The 22,350-nt window shown below is 40.2% G+C and overlaps 1 protein-coding gene across 1 annotated transcript in view; it reads left to right on the forward strand.

Moving 5' to 3' along the window:
- Positions 1–22,099, forward strand: part of LOC121886841 (signal transducer and activator of transcription 5B-like) — a 35,724-nt gene extending 13,625 nt beyond the window's left edge. The window contains exons 9-19 of the mRNA XM_042397166.1: positions 5,566–5,745; positions 6,038–6,125; positions 6,823–6,945; positions 7,128–7,220; positions 12,438–12,644; positions 12,979–13,073; positions 14,609–14,751; positions 15,080–15,235; positions 15,389–15,440; positions 16,874–16,981; positions 18,047–22,099. Of these exons, the coding sequence (XP_042253100.1) occupies positions 5,566–5,745; positions 6,038–6,125; positions 6,823–6,945; positions 7,128–7,220; positions 12,438–12,644; positions 12,979–13,073; positions 14,609–14,751; positions 15,080–15,235; positions 15,389–15,440; positions 16,874–16,981; positions 18,047–18,170 (1,369 nt within the window). The 3' untranslated portion in view covers positions 18,171–22,099. The remainder of the gene's footprint in view (positions 1–5,565; positions 5,746–6,037; positions 6,126–6,822; positions 6,946–7,127; positions 7,221–12,437; positions 12,645–12,978; positions 13,074–14,608; positions 14,752–15,079; positions 15,236–15,388; positions 15,441–16,873; positions 16,982–18,046) is intronic.
- Positions 22,100–22,350: the final 251 nt, after the last annotated feature.

A 22,350-nucleotide genomic window follows, 5' to 3' on the forward strand; every position in this document is an offset into this window, starting at 1 on the left:
TTCTTCTCCCTGAAGGTGAGGAACGAAGTACAACACGAGATGATCTGTGGTGACGTATGTGAGACCTATATGCACATATATGCATCCATCACCACAGTTATCCTTCAGTTGGAATGCCGCTCTTTACCGAGTCAAGCGGGGGCAACCTAGTGTTGTACCTCGTTCCTCTCCTTCATGGAGAAGGAATGTCTCTTATAAATCCAGCGCACCCTTTTCCTTTACAGCGGTACGTTTTTACTCCTCTCTAAAAGCTGAAACTCACTCTCACTGGGAATCCACATAGGAAGCGAGACATGAGTGGTGCATAAGCGCGTTTCCATCTGTTCAATCCACACCGACTCCGACCTGCGTTCAGTGTCTCTGTCCACAGAACTGGCTATCAGCAGCAGCTCCTGGGGAGCTGAGAGGACAGTGGCTGGCCAGACTGCCTTCACCAGGCTGACTGACAGCAGAAATTTACTGAACCAAAATAGTTTCATATCGGCCCGGTGGGAAGAAGTCAACAGTGTTTGTATTTATTGATTCATTGATTTTATTTCCCCGCCCACTGTAGCAAGTGAGGGAATCTGCCTGCAGTGAAACATGTGAGCTGACAGACACACTGGGACCCTTGATCAATCAACCATTAGAGACCATTAATAAGTTCAAAACACACACACAGTGGGATATTTGTGTGATTTAAACAGCTGTCTGTGCAGATTACACTTCACTAAATGTTACAGAAATGGACTCGGAGCTTAAAAAAAACGCAGAGGGTCTCCATGACATGCAGGTCACTCGCACATGTCCTGGAGTCTGTGTGGATTGATACATTTAATCAAATGGAAGCATTTCTGTTCCATGAGTCAATGAGTGATTGTGTTGTATAATCATGTTCTCAGTATCGACCAAAATAATTGTAATTATGATTTTTTTCAAACAGCCCTAGTATATAATCAATAGAGGGTGCTAAGACAATAGCATGGGCCTCCATACATGCCAAAGAAATGTGAATCCACAATAAGGCATAGTAACAATAAATGATTCACATTACGTGGAAATATATTAAATCCTGAAAATACCGAACAAATACTATTATTATAAGTAGTAGTATTCAGAAAAGTGTAAAAAAAATTTTTTTAAAAGTAGAATAAATATATATATGTCCGTGCCCCAAAAATACATGAAATTTCCACTAACTTCAACTCTAATAAATTCAATATATTTCAGTGAAGAAATAAAGATATATAAGAAACAGGCAAAAAGATTATATATATATGTATAAAAAGACAATTGGCACAAGGCAATGAGGTAATAAGTTACAGTAAGGGCTTTATACTCTAAAAAAGGAAATTCCATGAAGCTCAAGTGTAGATCCCCTGCAGAATAGTCAAAAAATTAAAGCAAGTGCTTAAGTCTATTGCAAATCAAAATAGGCATGTATAAGGAATAAATATCCAAATTTGCCAGATTGAAGAATATTACATTATGCCTAAGTGAGAGGCAGTAAAATGTTTAAGTATAAAAACACTATAAATATGGATTACAGTCACTGGACATTAGATGTGCATAATATTTAAATGAGCAAATATTAAAGTTTTCACAATAGTTTCTAACTACTGGGTATGAGCACATAGAAAGTCAAGGATATTAGAGAAATGGCGCAAAGTCTACCTCATCATTCAGTCCTGGAGACTTAAGCCCCCTTCACACATGCAGTCTATCCCTGAAATGTTCGGGAGTATTTCCTGAACACTGACATATTATCTTATATGTGTGTACTCTTTGGTAGATGCCATTGTGGCGGTCAACCACAACGCAGACGCATGCGCACAAGATGATTATCATCTTTTATATATTATACTCTTTGATGACATTGCAGATCTGAGCAGACTCTTTACTGTAAGTTGACAGAAACTTAACTTAACTTTTAAGGTGTGATGCTTCTAAATCCTTATGTTCATACCCATGCTTTACAAACCGTAGCCTCATTTCTGCAGCTTTTAGATTAAAGTCCTCTTCTTGATTGCAAATGCGTCGAAGATGCTGAAATTGTCCATTTAGGGATGTTATTGATAAGTTGAGGGGGATGGAAACTGTCAGCATACAGAATGGTATTACAGTGTGTATCTTTGTGAAAAATTGTAGTACGCAGCTCCCCTGAGGATATTTTTATGTCCAGAAAGTTTATTTTCCCTCTGGCTGTACTCTAAATAGAGTTCCACACTGTCACTGGCAGAGTTGAGGCAGCTGGACCTTAATTCCTTAACGTCTTGTAGGTCACCACTGTCATCAATATATCTTCCATACCAGATAATTTTGTCCCTATGAGGGTTGGAAGGGCCCAGGATAAACTTTTCCTCCCAGAGTTCGAGGAAGAGTTAGGAGCGAAACTGGTGCCCATAGCTGTGCCATATTTTTGCCTAAACAGTTTGTCCTGGAACACAAATACATTGTAGTTAAGAGTCCACTCTACTAACATCAGAATTAGTTCATTAGGTGGATTATCATCTGTTCTGGATTGTAAAAAGTGGTTCACTGCTTCAAGACCTTCTTCATGTTTGGTGTTACCATATAAGGATGTAACATCCATGGTGACCATGAATGCATCACCAATGTTTTTAATCTCAACGACCCTGGTAAGGACATTCATTAATTTAATGAAATGGTTGATGTATTGAGAGGCAGGTAGGAGATGGAGCCTGTATCACTGATAATGGGTTGGCCTGGAGGGTTGGATACATTTTTATGTATTTTGGGTAACATGTAAGAAGTAGGTATCTAAGGGCTGTTTTTTACAAGTCCCGCTCTTTTTCTGTTATCCACTTTTTCTCAATGGCATTATTCAGAGTGTCCTCCAATTCCCATTTCATAAATTCCAAAGGACTGGATGAAAGAATATTCAGAACAGCACTACCCTTATCCGCTCTTTTTTACCAGTAGATCATCACTATAAGAGAGCAACACAAGGCTGCATTTTCCTGTTTGGTCAAATTAAAACTAGAGGGACATCTGGCAGTTTGGAAGAGGGATTCAACTTCACAAGAAACTTTGTTGGTAAAAGCTGTCAAACAAGCATTGTTACTTAGGACAAAATGTGGACTTGGGCCTAAACTCCTTTAAAGGGCCAGTGTTGGTATCAGATTTTTGTATTGTATCAGACTCCTATAGAATTTAAATAAGTCGACCTTAGTTTGAAAATGATTTGCATAATTTTTGGGTGCAAAACTAAGACCCCAAGAGCAAAGAGACATTCTTGTGGGAGAGAGATACCTGATATATTTATCAAAGAGTCCTGTCCTGTCTGTTTGTCTGTCTGGTGGTTTGCATGACTCAATGGTTCTGACTGGGAACCATGTGCGTTAACCTTCCTCCCTTGCCTTGTCTTTCACTTGCGTGGGACTTTTGATGGTGGTGAGGGCGCTCTAAAAAATACTCCGTCTGGTGTGGTGTGTTCATCCTCACTGCTACTGGGGAGTGCACCCGCTGTTTCCTGCTGTACTAGATTGTATTTCATTGTCTTTGTGGTATCTTAAACAACACGCCCCCACCAACGCAGTCCCCAGCAATGTTTTACCACAGGGCTGTTTCCATTCTGAATGCAGCCTAATAGCCTTATAACCTGAGATCAACAGACTGATTGGCTTGTTATCAGCAGCGATACAGACATTGTAGCAGGCTGTCATGGTGAAAAGGGAGCTGAGTTTATGGTCTTGAGCTTTGGGTGATGACTAAAGAGATTGGATACAAGCAGCAGAAATCAGTTAGACTACTTAAATGTATGGTGAGGGGTGCAGACATCTGGAACGGGTTTGAAATTGAACTGCTGCTCCTTCCAATTGAAAGGAGACAGTTGAGGTGGTTCAGCATTTGATCAAGTTAATTTCTGGATGCCTCCCTGTGGAGGCAGTCTAGGGACATCCAACTGGGAAGAGACCCTAGGGCAGACCCAGAACAAACTGGAGGGATTTTATGTCCTGTCTGGCCTGGTAATGCCTTGGGAAGGAGCTAAAAGACTGGCGAGAAGGATGACTGGGCTACCTTGTTCAGCCTTCTGTCACTGTGACATGGACCCAGATATGCAGCTGAACATGAATGGATAAATGGCTTAAGATGTGGCACTCACATTACTTGCATTTTTATTCATATCTACAACAAAGATTAAGCAAAAACCCTGCATATTCAATACCCATCCTAAAAGTAATAATCCACACAATTGTCATGTAAAAACATTTACAGTCCTCTTGTTACATATATGTACACACATTCTACCTCTCTAATCTCTGGTTGTCACCTTTATCAGAGACGCAGTCTGCAATGTAGTTCCACATTTACATGGCTGCTGCATGAGCACAGAATTAACCCAGAATTACATTGCACACTTACCAGATAAAGTAAAGTTTCAGTTTTACCTCTCTTTGTATGCTCGCTCTCTTGCTCACCCACACATGCTCACTTTCTGTGTCACTCTCTCTCTGCAGGGAGTCAGTTAAATGATGTTTGTGAGGATTCTCAGTCATCCAGGTCATGGATGGTTGTAGACTGGACTTGGTCTTCTAACTGACTGGTGGGACACCACCACCACCACATAACAACTCCCAGGTGTCACAACTCCTTACACTTGGCCTCACATGACTCCAATGACTCTAACGAATGTTGTTACAACAACCAGGAGCACTGGTTAAATACCTGGGACTCCCCACCAGTCAGTTAGAACTGAAGAAGCCCCTTGGATGAGAGGCAAAACGTCTTCAAGTATCTACAACCAAGTCCATTTGACCTCAATTCAAACCCTCCTTGGATCAGTTAAATGATGTTTAAACATCAGTATCATTTAATTAGGAGACACCACATTCACTACAGACTGACAGTGTCTTCTATGTGTTGAGCCATAGAGGTCAACTGCTAGTGCATGTACAACCTACCTCACTGTGAAGTTGTGAAGAATTTTTTTTTTTTTCAAAATCTATCCAAGTCAGGTATCCACGTCAGTTTTCATAACTTTTACTAAACCTGGAACATGTCAACCTCAACCTCACATTCACTTGGTGAAAATGTCATATATGCTTAAAGGTGCAGTGTATAGAATTTAGTGGCATCTAGTGGAACAGACTTGGCAGAAGAAGTATGTTTTAATGAGTGTGTAATTGCCTGAAAATAAGAATCACTGTGTTTTCGTTACCTGAGAATGAGCCCTTTATGTCTACATAGGGAGCTGGTCCTCTTCCATGGAGGTCTGCAAACTCACCACTAGATGCCACTCAATTCTACACACTGGACCTTTAAATAATGGACTATGTAATTTTCTGAACTTGCTTAAGTATTCATCAAATAATGAACTGATTTGCTTTCACTTGCATCCAGAATTATTGAAAATGATATTCACTGGTCCCTAAATGCACTGCACTCCCTGGTCTCTGTATACCAGGGGTGTAACTGTGTCACTGTGCTGTGTTGTGCTGTAAAACATCACATTAACTTACACTGAGCTAATGTCCAAATATCAGTATTGCTGCCTTTGGATAACTCAAATCATCTCATGGGAGAAAATTACAATCATGTCATATCATTGTCTCTTCTCTTCAGTACCTTCATCATTGAAAAGCAGCCACCCCAAGTGTTAAAGACCCAGACCAAGTTTGCAGCCACAGTGCGCCTCCTGGTGGGAGGGAAGCTCAATGTCCACATGAACCCACCTCAGGTCAAGGCTGTCATTGTTAGTGAGCAGCAGGCCAAAGCTCTGCTGAAGAATGAGAGTACACACAGGTGAGGACCATACAACAGTATGAGGACTTATCCATAAATTCTAATGGATGCTAAATACAGTGATATAACACTGAACGGATACCAGGCCAAAATAGTGAGTAATATTAGCAGGTACTTTGTTGGATATGAAAAAGGCAATTAATTGGTTAATCCCAGAAAGTAAACAAATGATTTTATTAGTTTTATGGCGGTTTAGTCATCATGTGAGATGAACAGGTTAAATGGGTAATCCTGCTTTGTTGAAGACATCTCCAGCTACTGTCACTGAGAATGCTTTCTTTTGCCTTGGTAGTGAAAGCAGTGGAGAGATCCTCAACAACAACTGTGTGATGGAGTATCACCAGGCTACCAGCACTCTCAGTGCACACTTCAGAAACATGGTAAGCTCTATCGGTTATTGTCGTTTTTCCACTTTGTGTAGAGTTTATTCTGCACATAATGATTTTTACTTTTATGTCGTAAAGCACCCTTTTAACTTTTTTAACTTAATTTTGAGGTTGTTTATCTGAATAAGGGAAAGCCGTTCTGCCATCCTTTAAAAATAGAACTACACATTATTGTACTAGACAACTTACAATAAACCACAGTGATATAGCATAGCTAATATATGAAAAGGAGAAGGTATATGGTATATACAACTTAAGACACATATCCTTCCCTGTTCTTACAACTTTCTCCCACACTGATGCACACATTAATGATTACACAAGCCGTGTCCCAATTGTGTGATACATGTTTATTCTGCAAGGTTCATTGTATGTACTCATTTTGAAATGAGGGACCCATTACACTGAGCAACTTTGGAAGCTGTGCTGTCTGAAGAAATTATAAGGACCTCAGTCTTATCTCAGTTTAATTGTAAAAAGTTGTTAGCCATCCATAGTTTATGGCAGTTAGACAATTGTGCAAAACAGATAGTTTATCAGTCTCATCAGATTTAAAAGAGACATATAGCTGAATGTCATCAGCGTAAAAATGATGTATATCATATACCTAAGATCTAGCAGCACCAAAACAAAGCATTCACCCACGTGTGTGTGTGTGTGTGTGTGTGTGTGTGTGTGTGTGTGTGTACAGTCACTGAAGCGGATCAAACGTTCAGACCGTCGGGGTGCAGAGTCAGTGACGGAGGAGAAGTTCACGGTTCTGTTTGAGTCACAGTTCAGCGTTGGGGGCAACGAGCTGGTCTTCCATGTCAAAGTAATCAGATGTGTTTTTTTGTTTAAATACTAAGTACAATTTAACATGAGTTTTAGGGCTTTATTAAGCCCTCTCCAAGTCAAATATTCTTTTGCATGAACCATGTAGTAATAACTGATAAGTTTGAATGAGTCTCTCTTTTTAATCTGTTATTGTTGCCTCTTGTTTTGTCTTTACTGCAGACCTTATCACTGCCTGTAGTAGTGATTGTCCATGGTAGTCAGGACAACAATGCCACAGCAACAGTCCTGTGGGACAACGCCTTTGCTGAGCCGGTGAGTTGGCTGCTCCTGGATGGTCTGTTTCCACAATGGCCTTTTTATACCAGACCATGGCAGGTGGTGACTATATCAAATAATATTTGTCTATAACCTCACACAGTGTTTCAGCTTGTCAGGTACTGCATAACAAATAGCTCTTTTCTATTACAGGAACTAAATGACCCACAACCTGAACTTGAACCTGTAAGGTCTAGGTTCTAGGCTCTGCCTTGTGTTTCCACTGTGTTTTACAAAACTAAAATGTTTTGGATATATGTTGTTTAAAAGATGACATATAGCACTTTATTTTTATGTGCTAGCTGGTAGGCAAGTACAGTGTAGTTGTTGGACAGACAACAGTGGAAAAGGTTGACAGGTTGGCTGCCCCGAAGAACGCACCAACAGCTGCCAGTCCCACTCTCTCTCTCTGCTCCGTACTGTCCAAACAAAAAACAAAAAACTGCAGGGCTGCTCAATTTTACACCTGACTCGGGGAAAACGGGGAGGAGACAGGGAAGAGTCTGTGAGAGAACAGACTGCAGGGTGCAACATGGTCCATGTAACATTTATCAGCACAATATTCCAGATAAAAAATGAAAAATAGAAAATTGGACATTTGAATTCAATTTTCGAAAGTTGTATTTTTTGGTTTGTCAGATTAATTAAGAGTCCTTAAATGCAGACATGATAATAGGCGACACAAGCAGCCCCACCAGCCAATCAGACGGTTATGTGGTTCGCTTAGACCCACACTCTAAGGCAGCCCAAGACACTAAGAGAAATGAAAACTTTCTGATTTTCTATTTTTCCATTTTCCATTTTTCTATTGCACATTCCACAAATAGAAAATTAGAAAAATGACTCCAAAATCTTAATTATACATTGATCTGACAAATGAAAAATACAATTGTTTGAGAGTTGAATTCAGTTTTTCAATTTTCTATTTTTCATTTTTTAAATGGAAAATTGAACTGATAAGTGTTACATGGACCCAGCGCAGTCATTTTTGAGTTGTTGTTTTTTTCTTTAGTTGAAAATCGAAAACAGCAGTGGTGGTGCGTGGGAAATATTACTGAGGAATCCAGTCAGCTTGGTGTGGAGATCATATCACCATATGATGGCGTTCATATGGAGATTAAATCTCCATATGATCGCATGGAGATATTGTAGTTATTTGCATTCACAAACCAGAATGAACAAGTGCCATTACTGGGGTAATGCTTCTCATTTGCACTTATGCCCCCTTCATTGGGAACAATAACATTTACAAGGCTTTTGTGGACTACAAAACAACACAAGGTGTGACTTATCTTCTCTCTCCAAATACTGTACAACAACACGTGCAAACTTCTCACAGCCATAGGCACTGGTTATTAGTAACAGAGGAATTATATTCATACCCCCATGAGGGGACATCTGCAACAATATAACTGCAAATAGCAAGAAACAACAATGCTGTTCGCTCTAAAAGATGCATGCACAATCACACACTATCTATACAGACTAAAACATGATGCTGCCTCAGACACACCCAATTGCGTATAAATATCACAATTAATTGATTAACACAGTGCTACTACAATATGTTGCTGTAATGCTTAGACTGCTAATATCCCAGTAGGTGGCACTAGTACACAGCACAGACTATGGACCTCATATGATAAGAGTGGATGCCATTTCTTTGCAGTATCAAAGTGAAGTAATTAAGACAACAACTAAGTGATCATCCCAGGATATATATAAAATGATGTGTATAACCTTTTGCAAAATAACAATGACTAAAACATTAGATGGACCATATAACAAGAAAACCCACAATATTAAAACAAAGGTAACCTACTGCTTCACACAGGTAAAGTACTGATGTAAGAGAGGTTTTCTTTTTAACAATGAATTGACCATTTGTGTTGAACTTGGTCAAGCCTGGCCTAATTCTAATTGGCTAAAACTTTTACTTTTTTTTCTAAAGGAAGCCAGGCGAAGCTTTAACTGATACATCTCACTGACCACTAGACAGAGTAGAGGACATCAGCTGCACATTGTAATGCACGCAGCAGAGGGGCGCTGTTTTGCCCGCTACACCAACTAAAGAAGAAAAATATTTTGATAACAAGGGATTGGCAAAAAATAAGTGAAAGACATACGTGGGAATAATACATTTTGTTTTCTTTATTAGAATATATTTATGTGGAGGCCAGGCTTCCTGTGGCCTCCGAGAGAAACTGCTTCTGGAAAATAGTGATGAAGTGTTTGAGTGGGGGAGAACAGTGGAAACATGAGCAGAACCTCTGACAATAGCACCTTAAGTTACAGGTCAGAATCAGAAACAGATTTATTGCAAAGTAGATTTGTGCATACAAGGAATTTGCCTTTGTGTTGATGTGGTGCATAAATAATCTCCAAGGGAGGGATAGAGTCTGTCAAGGGGCTTATTGATGAGGCCAGCTGCAGATGAAGAAACTGTTCTTGTGGGGTGAGGTTTTGGTCTTGACAGACCTCAGCCTCTTGCTGGAGGGGAGCATTTCAAAAAGTTTATATCCGGGATGGGAGGGGTTGGCCATGACCTTACCTGCTCGCCTCAGTGTCCTGGAGGCGTGCAGATCCTGGAGGGACAGCAGGTTGCATCCGATCACCGTTTCAGCACAGCGGATGATATGCTGCAGTCTGCCCTTGTCCTTGGCAGTTGCAGCAGCGTACCAGATTGGTATGCTGCTGCCAGATTGGACTCAATGATGGTCTAGAAGTGCACCATCATTGACTTTGGCAGGTTGAACTTCTTTAGCTGCTGCAATAAGTGCACTCTCTGCTGAGCCTTTTTAGTGAGGCCACTGATGTTCTGCTCCCACTTGAGGTCCTGGCTGATGATGGTTCCCAGGAAGTGAAAGGACTCCTGCAGAGTCCAGGTGCTGGAAGATGAAGTGGAGGGTCATGTTTACTGCATCGTCCACAGACCTGTTGGCTCTGTAGGCGAACTGCAGGGGGGTCCAGGAGTGGGTCTGTGATGGTTTTAAGGTGGGACAGTACAGTGAGGATGATGGTGGAGGCCTTGAAGCAGGCTGGTATGTGGCATGTCTCCAGTAAGGGAGAGACAGAGCCTGGTTCAGCTGCTTTGCAGGGGCTCTGTCTTTTAAACAGCTTGTTAATGTCCCTCTCCAGGATGGAGAGAATTGTCATTGTGGTAGGGGAGGAGGAGGGGGCCTCAGAGGTGGGTAGTTGTGTAGAGGCCCGGGCCCTTGCTGAGGTGGGGGGGGGGGAGCTGATGGTCTGGAGCTGGTAGATGGAGTCATGGGGGATGGTGTCAGGACTGCCCCATCGTCTTTCAAATCGACAGTAGAACTCATTCAGGTCATTGGCCAGGGGCAAGTCATTAGTGGGATGGGGGACTTTTGGTTTGTAGTTGGTGATCTGTCTAAGGCTCTTCCAGACAGAGACCAGGTTGTTTTCTGAGAACTGCTGTTGAAGTTTCTCAGTACAAACGTTTAGCACCTTGCTAAACCTGTATTTAGACTCTTTAAACCGTTCCTTGTCCCCACTCCTAAATGCTTCCTCCTTTTCCAACCTTAGCTGTCTGAGGCCCTGTTTACACTTGGCATTAACATGCGTCTTGGGTGATGAAGTACAGATGTGAACACACCCAAGACGCATTGAGGGCACATTGAGATCTGATCGCTCAGACCATATTCAGAGGTGGTCTGGGCCGCATGTGGCCACATTCTTTAAGCAGTGTGAACGTGTCCATGGCCACGTTGAAGGGCCGCCTACTCATTGACGTCCTCAATTTTTCAGCAGATTAGGCACAGGAAGTGCATTGCTGCCTCTCAGTCTGTGTACCCTCCGTCCAAAGCTGTGTTCAACTTGTTTGATAACAGGATAAACAAATGCATTATTTTGTTTTTCCGTTTTTTGTGTGAATTAAAAAAAAGGAAAACCAATTTGCCCTTTTTCCCATTCTCCAAACCCATTTTCGTCTTTAAATAGGCAATTGGAATAGAAATTAAACTACAGCTTTTAGTTTTGCTGCCCTGCTCCACATAATGGAGCTCAGGATTTATCAGGACTGCTTTACTCCAAAAATTTCATTGTAAGAACCTGGACTGTGTGTATGTAACAGCTGACATTTTGGATATGTAGAAGAACACAGAACATTAATTAACATTAGATCCTGACCAACTGGGTCAGGATTGGAAATGATGTACATGTTTATTTGCATATATAGTGGAGAAGTGAGATCTAATCACGGGTGGTCACTCTAGACACATGAGGAGACTCATGTTAATGCCAGGTGTGAACAGACATACTTGGAGCTGTCCACTTGAGATCGGATCACCCAAGATACCTGTTAATGCCAGGTGTGAACAGGGCCTGAGTTTAGCTGTAAACCAGGGTTTGTTGTTGTAATTTACCCTGCTGAGTGATGGTACACAGCTGTCCTCACAGAAGCTGATGTATGACATCACAGCCTCTGTACTGTACTCATCCAGACTGTTGGTAGCAGTCCTGAAAACGTCCCAGTCAGTACATTCTAAGCACACACAGACCGTCCATAGCTTCACTGGTCCACTTCTTATATGTCCTCACAACAGGTTTAGAGAGTTTTAATTTCTCACTGTATGCAGGTGGACTTTGGCGTGGTTAGAGTGACCCAGTGCAGCACAGTGGACAGCGTGATAGGCACTGTTGATTGTAGTGTCAATAGTGATCTAAAGTGATCTCTTCTCTGGTCGGGCATTTAATCAGCTGACTGTATTTAGGGAGTTCATGGCTGAGATTCCCTTTGTAAGTCGCTGAGGACAATAACTAAAGAGTCTGGGTTTGTCTGCTCCACACACACATCTGGTTGGCGAGCATGTGCCATGCCTCCTGCATGTAGGCCTGCAGTGGAATATAAACACTGACCAGAATAAATGAAGAGAATTCAGGGGGGTTGTTGATTCTCGTGGTGGAAAAAGGCCTGTAATGTGAAAGAACAAGTCTAGTGATATTCTATATATTTTTTCTTGTCAGTAAATCCCATGAAAACAACCAAAAACCAACAATGAAACGATCCTACTAACAAATAATGTCTGAGAAAAAATATAGAACAGTATATCTGCTCTTTTACGACACTAAAGATATTTTTATGCTCTCTGTAAAATTAGAATTTTACAAGTTGCCTCCTTGAAACATTTATTGAACTCCTCCACCGCTCTACTTTTTCCCCTGTATTCCACCTTTTTTTCTTTATCTCCTCAGGGCAGGGTGCCGTTCATCGTGCCAGACAAGGTGCTGTGGCCCCAGCTGTGCGAGGCCCTTGATATGAAGTACAAGGCAGAGATGCACAGTGGGCGTGGCCTGTCAGAGGATAACCTGGTCTTCCTGGCACAGAAAGCTTTTACAAGCAGCAGCAACAACCCTGAGGACTACCGCAACATGACCATATCCTGGGCCCAGTTCAACCGGGTGAGGCCAGCTTGTTTCCACAGCTCAACAGTTGATTGTAATATTCACACACATTTGCACTGTAAGGAAAAGCTTTGCTGTTACTACAGAACACTGCATGTCATTCCAAATGCTCCGACACACACACACACACACACACACACAAAATCTGGGAGCAGCATCGTATCACCAAAACATTAAGTAATGCTTCCAAATAAGGTAAGAAAGCAATTACTGACCTGCTGCATGTTAACATGGATTTTACAGTAACCAGGTTGCAAGAGTTTTTTTTCAGAGTAACCTGGTTTCTTGTGTACATATCAATATATTGATGGAGTATGTTCAATTTGTGCAGGAGAGCTTACCTGGACGCAACTTCACCTTCTGGCAGTGGTTTGATGGAGTTGTAGAGCTCATGAAGAAACATCTCAAGCCTCATTGGAGCGATGGGTAATGACTCATGCTGACTTTTTTGCTGGTATTATGTTGACTACTATAACAGCAGTTTATGATCAAGGTAAGATGAAAACATAGCTCAGGAAAAAGAGATGAAAGGTAACAAACACTTCCATACAGATGCTCCAGTGTTTTCCAAAGGTTTAGAATCCACTTGTGGTGGTAGATTCCCTGAGAGGAGGGAGAGAAGGCATCAGCCTAAAAAAAAAAAAGAGTAGTGTAACTTAATAGCAGGTTGCAGTGTTTCACTGCCTTCTGTAGTTTTATGTTTCAAGCCTGTTTCACCTCTGATCACAGCCTCAAGTGGCTGTGGTGATGTGGCTTGTTGCATCTATAACCACACCCAGCAGAGAGAACACCTGTACATCACAGCCACCAGGTGAGAAGTTAAACCACAGATTTTCTGGAGGTGTGAAGTTACTCTTTAAACACTAAATCACTTGTCACTAAATAAAAGTAGTAAATAAAATATATCAAATCAAGTAAAATAAGTAGTAAATGTTAAACCAAAATAAGCAAGCAAAACTTTATTTATATAGCTCATTTCATTCCAGGTGGAAGATCAATGTGCTTCACAGAGCGTGAGCTACCATGGAAGTTGCAGCCACAAAAACTATGTGGATAGTGTAGAAGATAAAACATTAGACACAAGTAAGCTCAATTAAAACAAACACATGAAAACCATTGAAAAAGTAAGAATAAAATAAAATAAATTAAATAATTAAGACCAGCACTTGACCAGTAAAAAATAATAAGACAAGTGAGTTAAAAAACATTTTTAAAAAAAAGTAAGAATAAAATGAAATAATAATTAAGACCAGTAAACTACTGATGTTCCAGCAGCTTGAGCATAAAAGCTAAAAGCAGTTTCACCAATTTTTGATGCTGGAATGTCAGATAAATGATGCTATGAGCCCAGTGGTAGGCCTCACCAGCTGTATTCTCCTCCACTAGTTTGTGATTGTTGATTGATGTTGTGTTAGCGCCAGGCTAGTCCAAGCTAGCAAAACAGATGTAAACAGTATTCTGGCAGTGTGAGTTTTGAGCAAAAGTCCATTCAGAAGTTAAACTGAAGATAATATGAGGCGTCAGCCGTCTGAAACAGCCAAAGTGGATATCTTCCACACTTACAGTCTCTTTGGGAAGAAGTTACTGTACCTCTGTGTGTCTCCTAAACCATAAGGAAATCCTTAAAATAAATTTCACTGTAAAATAATAATTGGAACCAACTTTCAGGTTTACTGCCCCTCTCAACAGATGACTATGAGTGTTTCTCTGGTAAGCTAGAGAAAAAAAAATGTTCTAAGGCTTATTAGTTTAATCATCTGGTTTTGGTGCATTTGTTTAACAGAAATGCTTCACATGCAGCAGCAAAGTCACAACATTTTACAAATTGAAGTTGCCATTTTTTTCTCTTCCTGTACCTGCTATGACAGGAGAGGTGGAATAGTCTATGGCCCATCAGACACACTACACAACAACTACAAAGTGTTTGTGTGTAAATATGTGTGTATCTGTGATTACTGCAGGGCCATCCTGGGCTTTGTTAACAAGCAGCAGGCACAGGACATGCTGATGTCCAAACCCAACGGCACCTTCCTACTGCGATTCAGCGATTCTGAGATCGGAGGCATCACCATCGCCTGGGTGGCCGAGAACCCCAACAAACCAGGTACCAGACCGCTGCAATTTTACGTTGAGCGCAGTCTTTATGCAATGAATTTTAATGTCATTAAAACAACATGTAACTGAATTAAACAATTCATATACATGGCAAAATTTGCTCTCTGCTGAAATGCAGCATTAATTTTGTTCATTCCAAGGTTGATTATCTCTGACAATATCTGCCCCAAATTCCACTCACCACTGTGTGCTTGTATGTTCATACATGTATGCACCAGTTAGTACATAAGTCATGTTTATTTTTTGCAACAATATAATATCATGAGGCTTGGTAAATGCAGTTATGGTGATTCTGGGCTGTTCCTGTCTTTGGCTAGGTGAGAGGCTTGTCTGGAATCTGTTGCCTTATACAACCAAGGACTTCTCCATTCGCTCCCTGGCTGATCGCATCAGCGACCTCAACCACCTTCTGTTTCTCTATCCTGACCGGCCCAAAGATGAGGTCTTCGCCAAGTACTACACCCCTCCACTCTGTATGTATCAGCAATGCTTATTTGCATTCTTATTAATCCGTGGAGTCAAAACAGGAACCACCACATGAAATAAGCTCACTACATGGATGACAACACTGTAAAGTTGAATTTACTCTGAAATTCACTTTTTAAAGCAGTATGTCTCTCTTGCAGCAAAAGCGGTGGATGGATATGTAAAACCACAGATCAAACAAGTTGTGCCAGAGTAAGTTGTTTTTTTTTTCTATATTCTAAAACAGCCACATGCATGCTGACTCACCTCAGACACTTCAGTGAATCTGACAGGATTCAATAAATAGCAAGTTTTTTTAGTGTATGAATCCCAAAAAGACGACGCACCTCCATCTAGATAGAAATGTAAAGCATTCAGACTGTCTTATAATGTTCTGAATAGTAGTTGGTAACCAATGCTCTCCTTTTTGAAAGTTCTGAGTCAGTCATACATTGACTGGGACTCTGGGATGAATTCTGGCATACTTCCAAGTAGGCTTGGCTGAGTCCATCACCGGTTGGTTTTTTTGGGGCAATTTTTTTGAGCAATGTTAACTAACTTATTATAGTGTTATACAAGTAGCATAACGGATAGCTCAGTGCGTAGGTTGTGTGCGTCACGAGTTTGCGGTTGAGAGAGAGAAAGAGAGAGAGAGAGCAGGTGTGTGACGGTGAGGCTGGTGAGCAGAGCAGTGAGTATGAAGTTAGCAGTATAGCTAATAATGTAGCAGTGCAATATGTGGACAGTTTAGGCTGTTTGTCAGTGAATAAATTCTACAGCTCCTCAAGACCCAAGCCAAGTTCCTGTGTCTTGCCTGCCACCTGCTGATTAAAGTGAAGGGGGTTAGCCCTGAAGTTAGCGACAACAGGTTAGCAAAACTTGACTGGGCTCACTTAAGGTGGACTGACCTTTAAGGTGGACCAGCTATTGTCATTTTAGTGACAATGTCAGTTGCTCCTAAATAGAGAATGTAGAAATATCTGGAATGTCTGGAACGGAGAAAGTGTTTTGAATTTTTTCACCAGCAATCTGGATCTGAATTTACATGAAAATATACAGATGGACTGTGGTTCTGATTGGCTAGTGGAGGCCATGATTCTCTAAGAATACCTAAAATCCCATATGGGAATATTAGTGTCCAAGAGTTCATAACAAAACAACATGGGAGCAGTTATCAGTGACTGATGGCATTTCTAAAAGCTGATAGCAAGACCACTATCAATCAATCAATCAATTTTTATTTATATAGCGCCATATCACAACAGAAGTCATCTCAAGGCACTTTTCACATAGAGCAGGTCAAGACCGTACTCTTTACACAATTAACACCTTTTAGTTACAGATGCATGATTTTGAGTTGTCTTTACATTTTAAATTTGACCCATGATGAGGTTTGTTTCTTCTGTGTGAGCTAACTGGTAAGATGATGTGAAAGTATACTGAAAGTATTGCTGTTATGGTTACTTGCCATTTAATGTATGTATTTGAGTTGTCCTTGGCACCTTCCAGCCAATCAGAAATTAGTATTCTCGTCAGCATAACATATAATGTCATTATGATGAGATGTGGTCAGTCATCAGAGCTGTTGTAGATAATTATGATTATAAAAAATAGCTGAAGTGATGTGTGGCACATGTCTCTGGTAGATTCACCACCCCGAACCCCGAACCCAGTGGAGCAACTCCCACATTCATGGACCAGTCAGCCTCTCCCTCTGTGAGCCATCCCAACAACTTTGGTGTCTACCCCTCTATGTAAGCACACTCCTTTACTTCCATCATTTACACAACAAAAGACAAGATTGTGTAAAATAAACCATGAGGATTCTACTCTGTTGTGCTTTACCTTATATCTAGTACACATGCAGCTCACCTTAAACATATTACGTTATATAATACTGTAACGTAACTGACAACTATTAACATGTAAAAGTTCTGCACTGCAGGTTTAAATATGTATCTGGCACATTTAAATAACAGGTGTAGCCTAAACATTGCATTTCTTCACAAGCTACTCAATTCAAATACTGGAGGTTCAGGTTTGAAACTATTAAATTGATCAGCTTTAATTATCAGGGATTCCCCTGCCGATCTAACTCAAAGGCGGGCCATCTTAGTATTACTGGCTGCTGCCTTTGTTGAAAATTCCAACTTGTGATGTTGATGGAACGAAAAAGGCAGAACTCTACTGCGAGGGCAGTGCAGCACCCGGACAGTCTCCATTGAAGTGGGACAAAGCGAATAACTGAAATTAAAGTGACACGATCTGCTAGAGAGAAGACGCATCACTCTGTTCAAACATTCCACTCGCAACTCACTACACTCAATACAGCACAGTGAGAAGTTAAATCACCAGAGGAGGCAGCAAAAACAAGATTTTCAGCTGCTGCTAAGTTTTTCTTCAAATGTGACCTGTGAGAAATTACCTGTTTTTTTCTTGCCTTTGTAAAGAAAGTACATCTGAGTCCTGGAAAATGTTCTAAAATCATAGCCAACAACTGTGACACACAATTTGTATAGCTGTATATTGCATAGCTTGTATAGAATGTGTCTACTGTATGTATTGATAAGTTGTAGGCTCAATTCCTGTTGATACATTGACTATTCAGTTTCAGCAATTCATTCACGTTTGACTAATTAATAAAAAAAAAAGTTGTTTTAGTTGCAGTTAGGCATTTACTTTGCTCAGCTACAGTAGTCCCAGCTAGCAATAGTAAATGACATTTAAGTCATAAGATGAAGTCATAAATCAGTCAAGTCATTTTCCCATGAACCTGCCTCATGACACTGTGTCCTCGCTGTCTACTGTTGTCCTGTCAGGAGTGACGCCATGTTAGATGCAGAGGGAGACTTTGACCTGGAGGACACCATGGACGTGGCTCGCCATGTGGAGGAGCTGCTCCGCAGGCCCATGGCCAACCAGTGGAGCAGTCAGCAGTCCTGAACCTGAAACCTGAACTTGCTGCACACTTCCAGGTCTTCATTGTATCTAACAAAAAACATCCCCAGCTGTAATCCCCACTGGACTGCAACCAGAACAAGACATTTCCTGTCTTTATCAGTCACTCTGGCAGATCTACATCACATTTCACTAGCCGTCTTCATGTTTAGCTGCCCACAGGAGTTTTGGAAGACAACAGTTCTGGTATTGAATAGCCATCTACTTGCCTCAGTATGTCTGTAGAGAGGGTAAACCTGCCATCAAAAGTTCAAAGTTACTGGCATTTGACAGAGGTTGATGTCCTCTCTTGCTCACTGTAGTTTCTCAGGGCTGTAGTGTGGAGTTGGTTTTGGTCAATGGAATTTTTACACAGATATACAGTTAGTTTTTATGTACGCTTTACATTCATATGTGCCTGACAAGCTTTCAGCTGGCACTGGGAGATTTTTGCATTAAAAAATAGACAAACTATTTTCTCTTCAAACCTTTGAAGGTTTCTTTTCCTTCTACACAGTTGACATTGTAAATGTGACTAAATACTGACAAACTGAGTCCCTTCTATTAAAGGGGATATTTGTCAATAATTTTTATTAGTATCTAGTAAATCCAGAAATGATTATTAAAAAACAAGACTTAAAGCAAGACTATGTAACTTACTGATCAGCAGCCTCTCTGACCACAGGAAGTACTTACAGGATAATAGAATTTTCCGTAATTTCCCAAGATTCTCTATATAGCATATAGTAATGTATTTTACAGAATATTGACACTACTATTAGATCGTAAGCAAAGTTATTATTGTACACGAAAAAATGTTTGAAATATGATGTATATTTATATTAAAAGTATATAGTGATAAATTATTTTGTGATAATCAAATCTGCAACTAGACTGATGAAATGCTGGCTATTGTTTCAGTGGTGTTTGTGAATTATTTCCTGGGCAGTTAGAGAGATGGTTGGCTGAACAGTAAAATCACAAAGCTGAAACCAATTCCTTTAATTAGCATTTTCTGAGAATAATCAACGTCCAGCAGTATTATGCTGTGTTTCTCAGCGATCAGGTTGAACTCAGCATGCAGCTGTGAAAGTTCTGGTTTTAGCTGAACTTCTTAAGTAACAGAACATGACACAACACAGCAACAGTCTCAGTGAGTGCACTTTTAATGTCAGGTATACATCAATATCTATCTATAGTTTGGAACAACGCTGAGTTTACAGCTTATGAATTCAGCTTTTTATAAGAGAAAAGATTTGTTTTATTTAACAGTTACATAGTCTTGCTTTAAGTACTGAAATTGGACATTTTAATCTCTAACTGCTATATTTTGGTGCGTTCTGTATAAAAATGTATGCTTAATTATTTCTTTTACAGCCATTCTCTAATGTTGTTGTACTTCACTGCCTTACAGCAAAATGTTCAAATGGTTCTAGGTGCTCATTTGGCCTCATGAAGTCAGCAACTGCTGACTGTCAGTGTCTCTTTTTGTCAGATTGAGATTTCAGTATAAATGTTGGTACAATATGATCTTTTAAAATAGTATTAAGTCATTAGCAAAGTGTTATATAATGGCCTAAAATCCATCCATCCAGCCAGAATATCCTGATGTTAATCCCCAATATAGATCAAGCTCCAAAAACACTCGATCCTACACTTCCCATGATACAACTCGATAGCACCTTTTGTCAGACCCCTCCTGCCTGGTAAACTGGTAGACGCCCACATCTTTCAAACCTCACACCTCCAGTGTGTAATGCATGTTTCTCAAAGTCCAAACCGAATTTACTCAAGTCACTTGACAGACTTGACAAAGCTCCTCCAGAGCCACAGAAAACATTGTACAACATTGGCTGCACAGAGTCTGCGGGGGTCACGTGATATAAAAAGATACAGACGTGGAAATGTATGCACATAAGTGAACACATTAATAAACTGAGTGCAATTCCCTCTTTTTCCTTGTTTGCACTTGGTTTATCTAGTTGGGGATTGTACATTCAGATTGCATCATGGCAAGATTTCCCAACCCTCAGAATAAAAGGGGTTGGGGTGAGGTAATAACCAGTGTCCTTTGTGCTGCACATAAACCATCAGCCACTCTGAGCTGTGTATAAATTAGACACCGCAAGTCCTGTTTAATATTAATACATGATTTATATGTGATAAAGTGCAGGTCTGGGGATCTATTTAGAGATATATCAATAATCAAAGAGGAAAAGTGCAATGGCTAACCCATATGTTTGCAGTTTTACTTAGTTAAGTCTTAAGTTAGTTAAGTTAGTCTGTGCTTTCATTTAGTTTGTATGAGAACTAAATCCTGACCAGCGTTAAATAAAAAAGTTTTCTCAGAGAATTTCTAATTGCCCACTTTTATTCTGAGTATGAGATACATATTGCCAGAGTTCAACATTTCCCCTTACATTTTACTACACACTAAACTGAGCTTAGTGTGCACAGATCATTTATCTGTATGTGCTTGGATTCCCACACCAATACTTTTTTTACTATATGACCCCCTGCAGACTCCATAAAGGCTGAATAGTCCTTCCAAAAGTTCTCCCCTTAAACTGTGTTCATGTTTCTAAACAGAGGATATCTTACTCTGGAATCCAGTGCGGTGTTTACAGGACGGCACCCTCACTGTACATCGAAAGCTATTAATCATGATTTAACAGAATGACATGAAGACATCATTTTGTTGTTTCACCCTTCTAATGTACTGTATGAGCTGCCTGACACTTCTGTCCAAAGTGATTTGTAGCTTTAGTGAGCCTAAACGTGACTGAAATCTAAAACATCCAACACATCATTTTCAAAATAAATTTCAAATAGAATATTTTAACCCAGAGGCTACACTGAAGTGCTGTGGCTCAACCACAAATGACAAACTCTGTTGGGCATGTTGCCGTCTTCATCCTCAGCTCCACCATCTAGTGTTTCTTCGTAGACAGGGGACAGTGGTAGTTACAGTGACTATTACATTTTGAATATAAAATATAGTATGTTGTCAAAATGAAATCTTAAGTGCTTTATGTGTGCTCTCTTATAAGCTAAGCTTAGTTATATGTCAATGGAAAATGCTCATACCTCATACTTTGTAGTTGTTGTTTCAGTCATCAGCTCATCAGTTTATGTTGATCATGTCCTCAGCTCTGTTTCTGAAACTGCCAGAGTCCAGTCTGTCCAAATCTGCACCCTCATCATGATACTGACTCTGCATACAGAGCTTTTCTTAGATTCACGTCTGTTGTGACATAATCTCTAGTGTTTCTTTTCTATGAAGCTTCCGTCTGGAGATACAGAAGCTGTTAAATCTGTGTGTGACTTGTGGATTGTTAAGGGACAGCAATGTCCATACATGACATTTAAAGCCATTGTCATTAACACTGCACTATTCCCACCAGCCTCAACCAAGCAATGTCTAATGCCATTTAGAAACCACAATTCACCCAGAATGAAAGTGAACACGGTAAACCTCAGGAAAACACGCTGTGAAATAAAGATAGATGAGTCCAAATCAACCAAATGATACCTGATGACTAGAGTGTAGATGAGATACTTTTCTGACTCTTGTGCCACTTTTGCCTCTTTTGTTTTTAGGTTAGATTGTTGAATAAAAGCCGAAACACAAACTTTAATTGTGTACTAAATCAGCAAAAGCGAACAAGCACTCTGATGCTCACACCAGCAGTTATCTGATGTTCTCGCTAATGCAGTAATCTTCTCTTGTTTGTCTTTGAATCAACTCTGTGTGTGTGTATGTCTTCAGTGTAATTCAGTTCTCTAGCTGGCTGCTGCAGTGTGTTTGCTGGCTTTTGTACAGTCTGTGGCGTGTTTAGGAATTTCTTATTTACTTCCACGTTATGCTACATTTTGCTGGAAGTTTGATGTTGGGATTGGGGATATGAAAATAAAAGTTTTTCTAATTAATCATATTCCATTGTGGTATATTGTCATTTGTGTTTTTTGAGTCTCTCCACTCAGTATTTTGCACTTGTGTGAGAAGTCAGCTGCAGTGCTGAAATTATATAACTAATTACATTCACTCCAATACTGTACCCAAGTACAAGTACACCTCTTCTTCAGTACCTTGCAGAGCCAAATATTGTAGTGTTTACATTACACAATAACATATGATCAGCTTATAAAACACTATATCAAATGAAACTACATAAAGACATGTCAA

The sequence above is a fragment of the Thunnus maccoyii genome, chromosome 20 (assembly GCF_910596095.1).
Source record: "Thunnus maccoyii chromosome 20, fThuMac1.1, whole genome shotgun sequence".
In the NCBI taxonomy this organism is placed as follows: Eukaryota; Metazoa; Chordata; class Actinopteri; order Scombriformes; family Scombridae; genus Thunnus; species Thunnus maccoyii.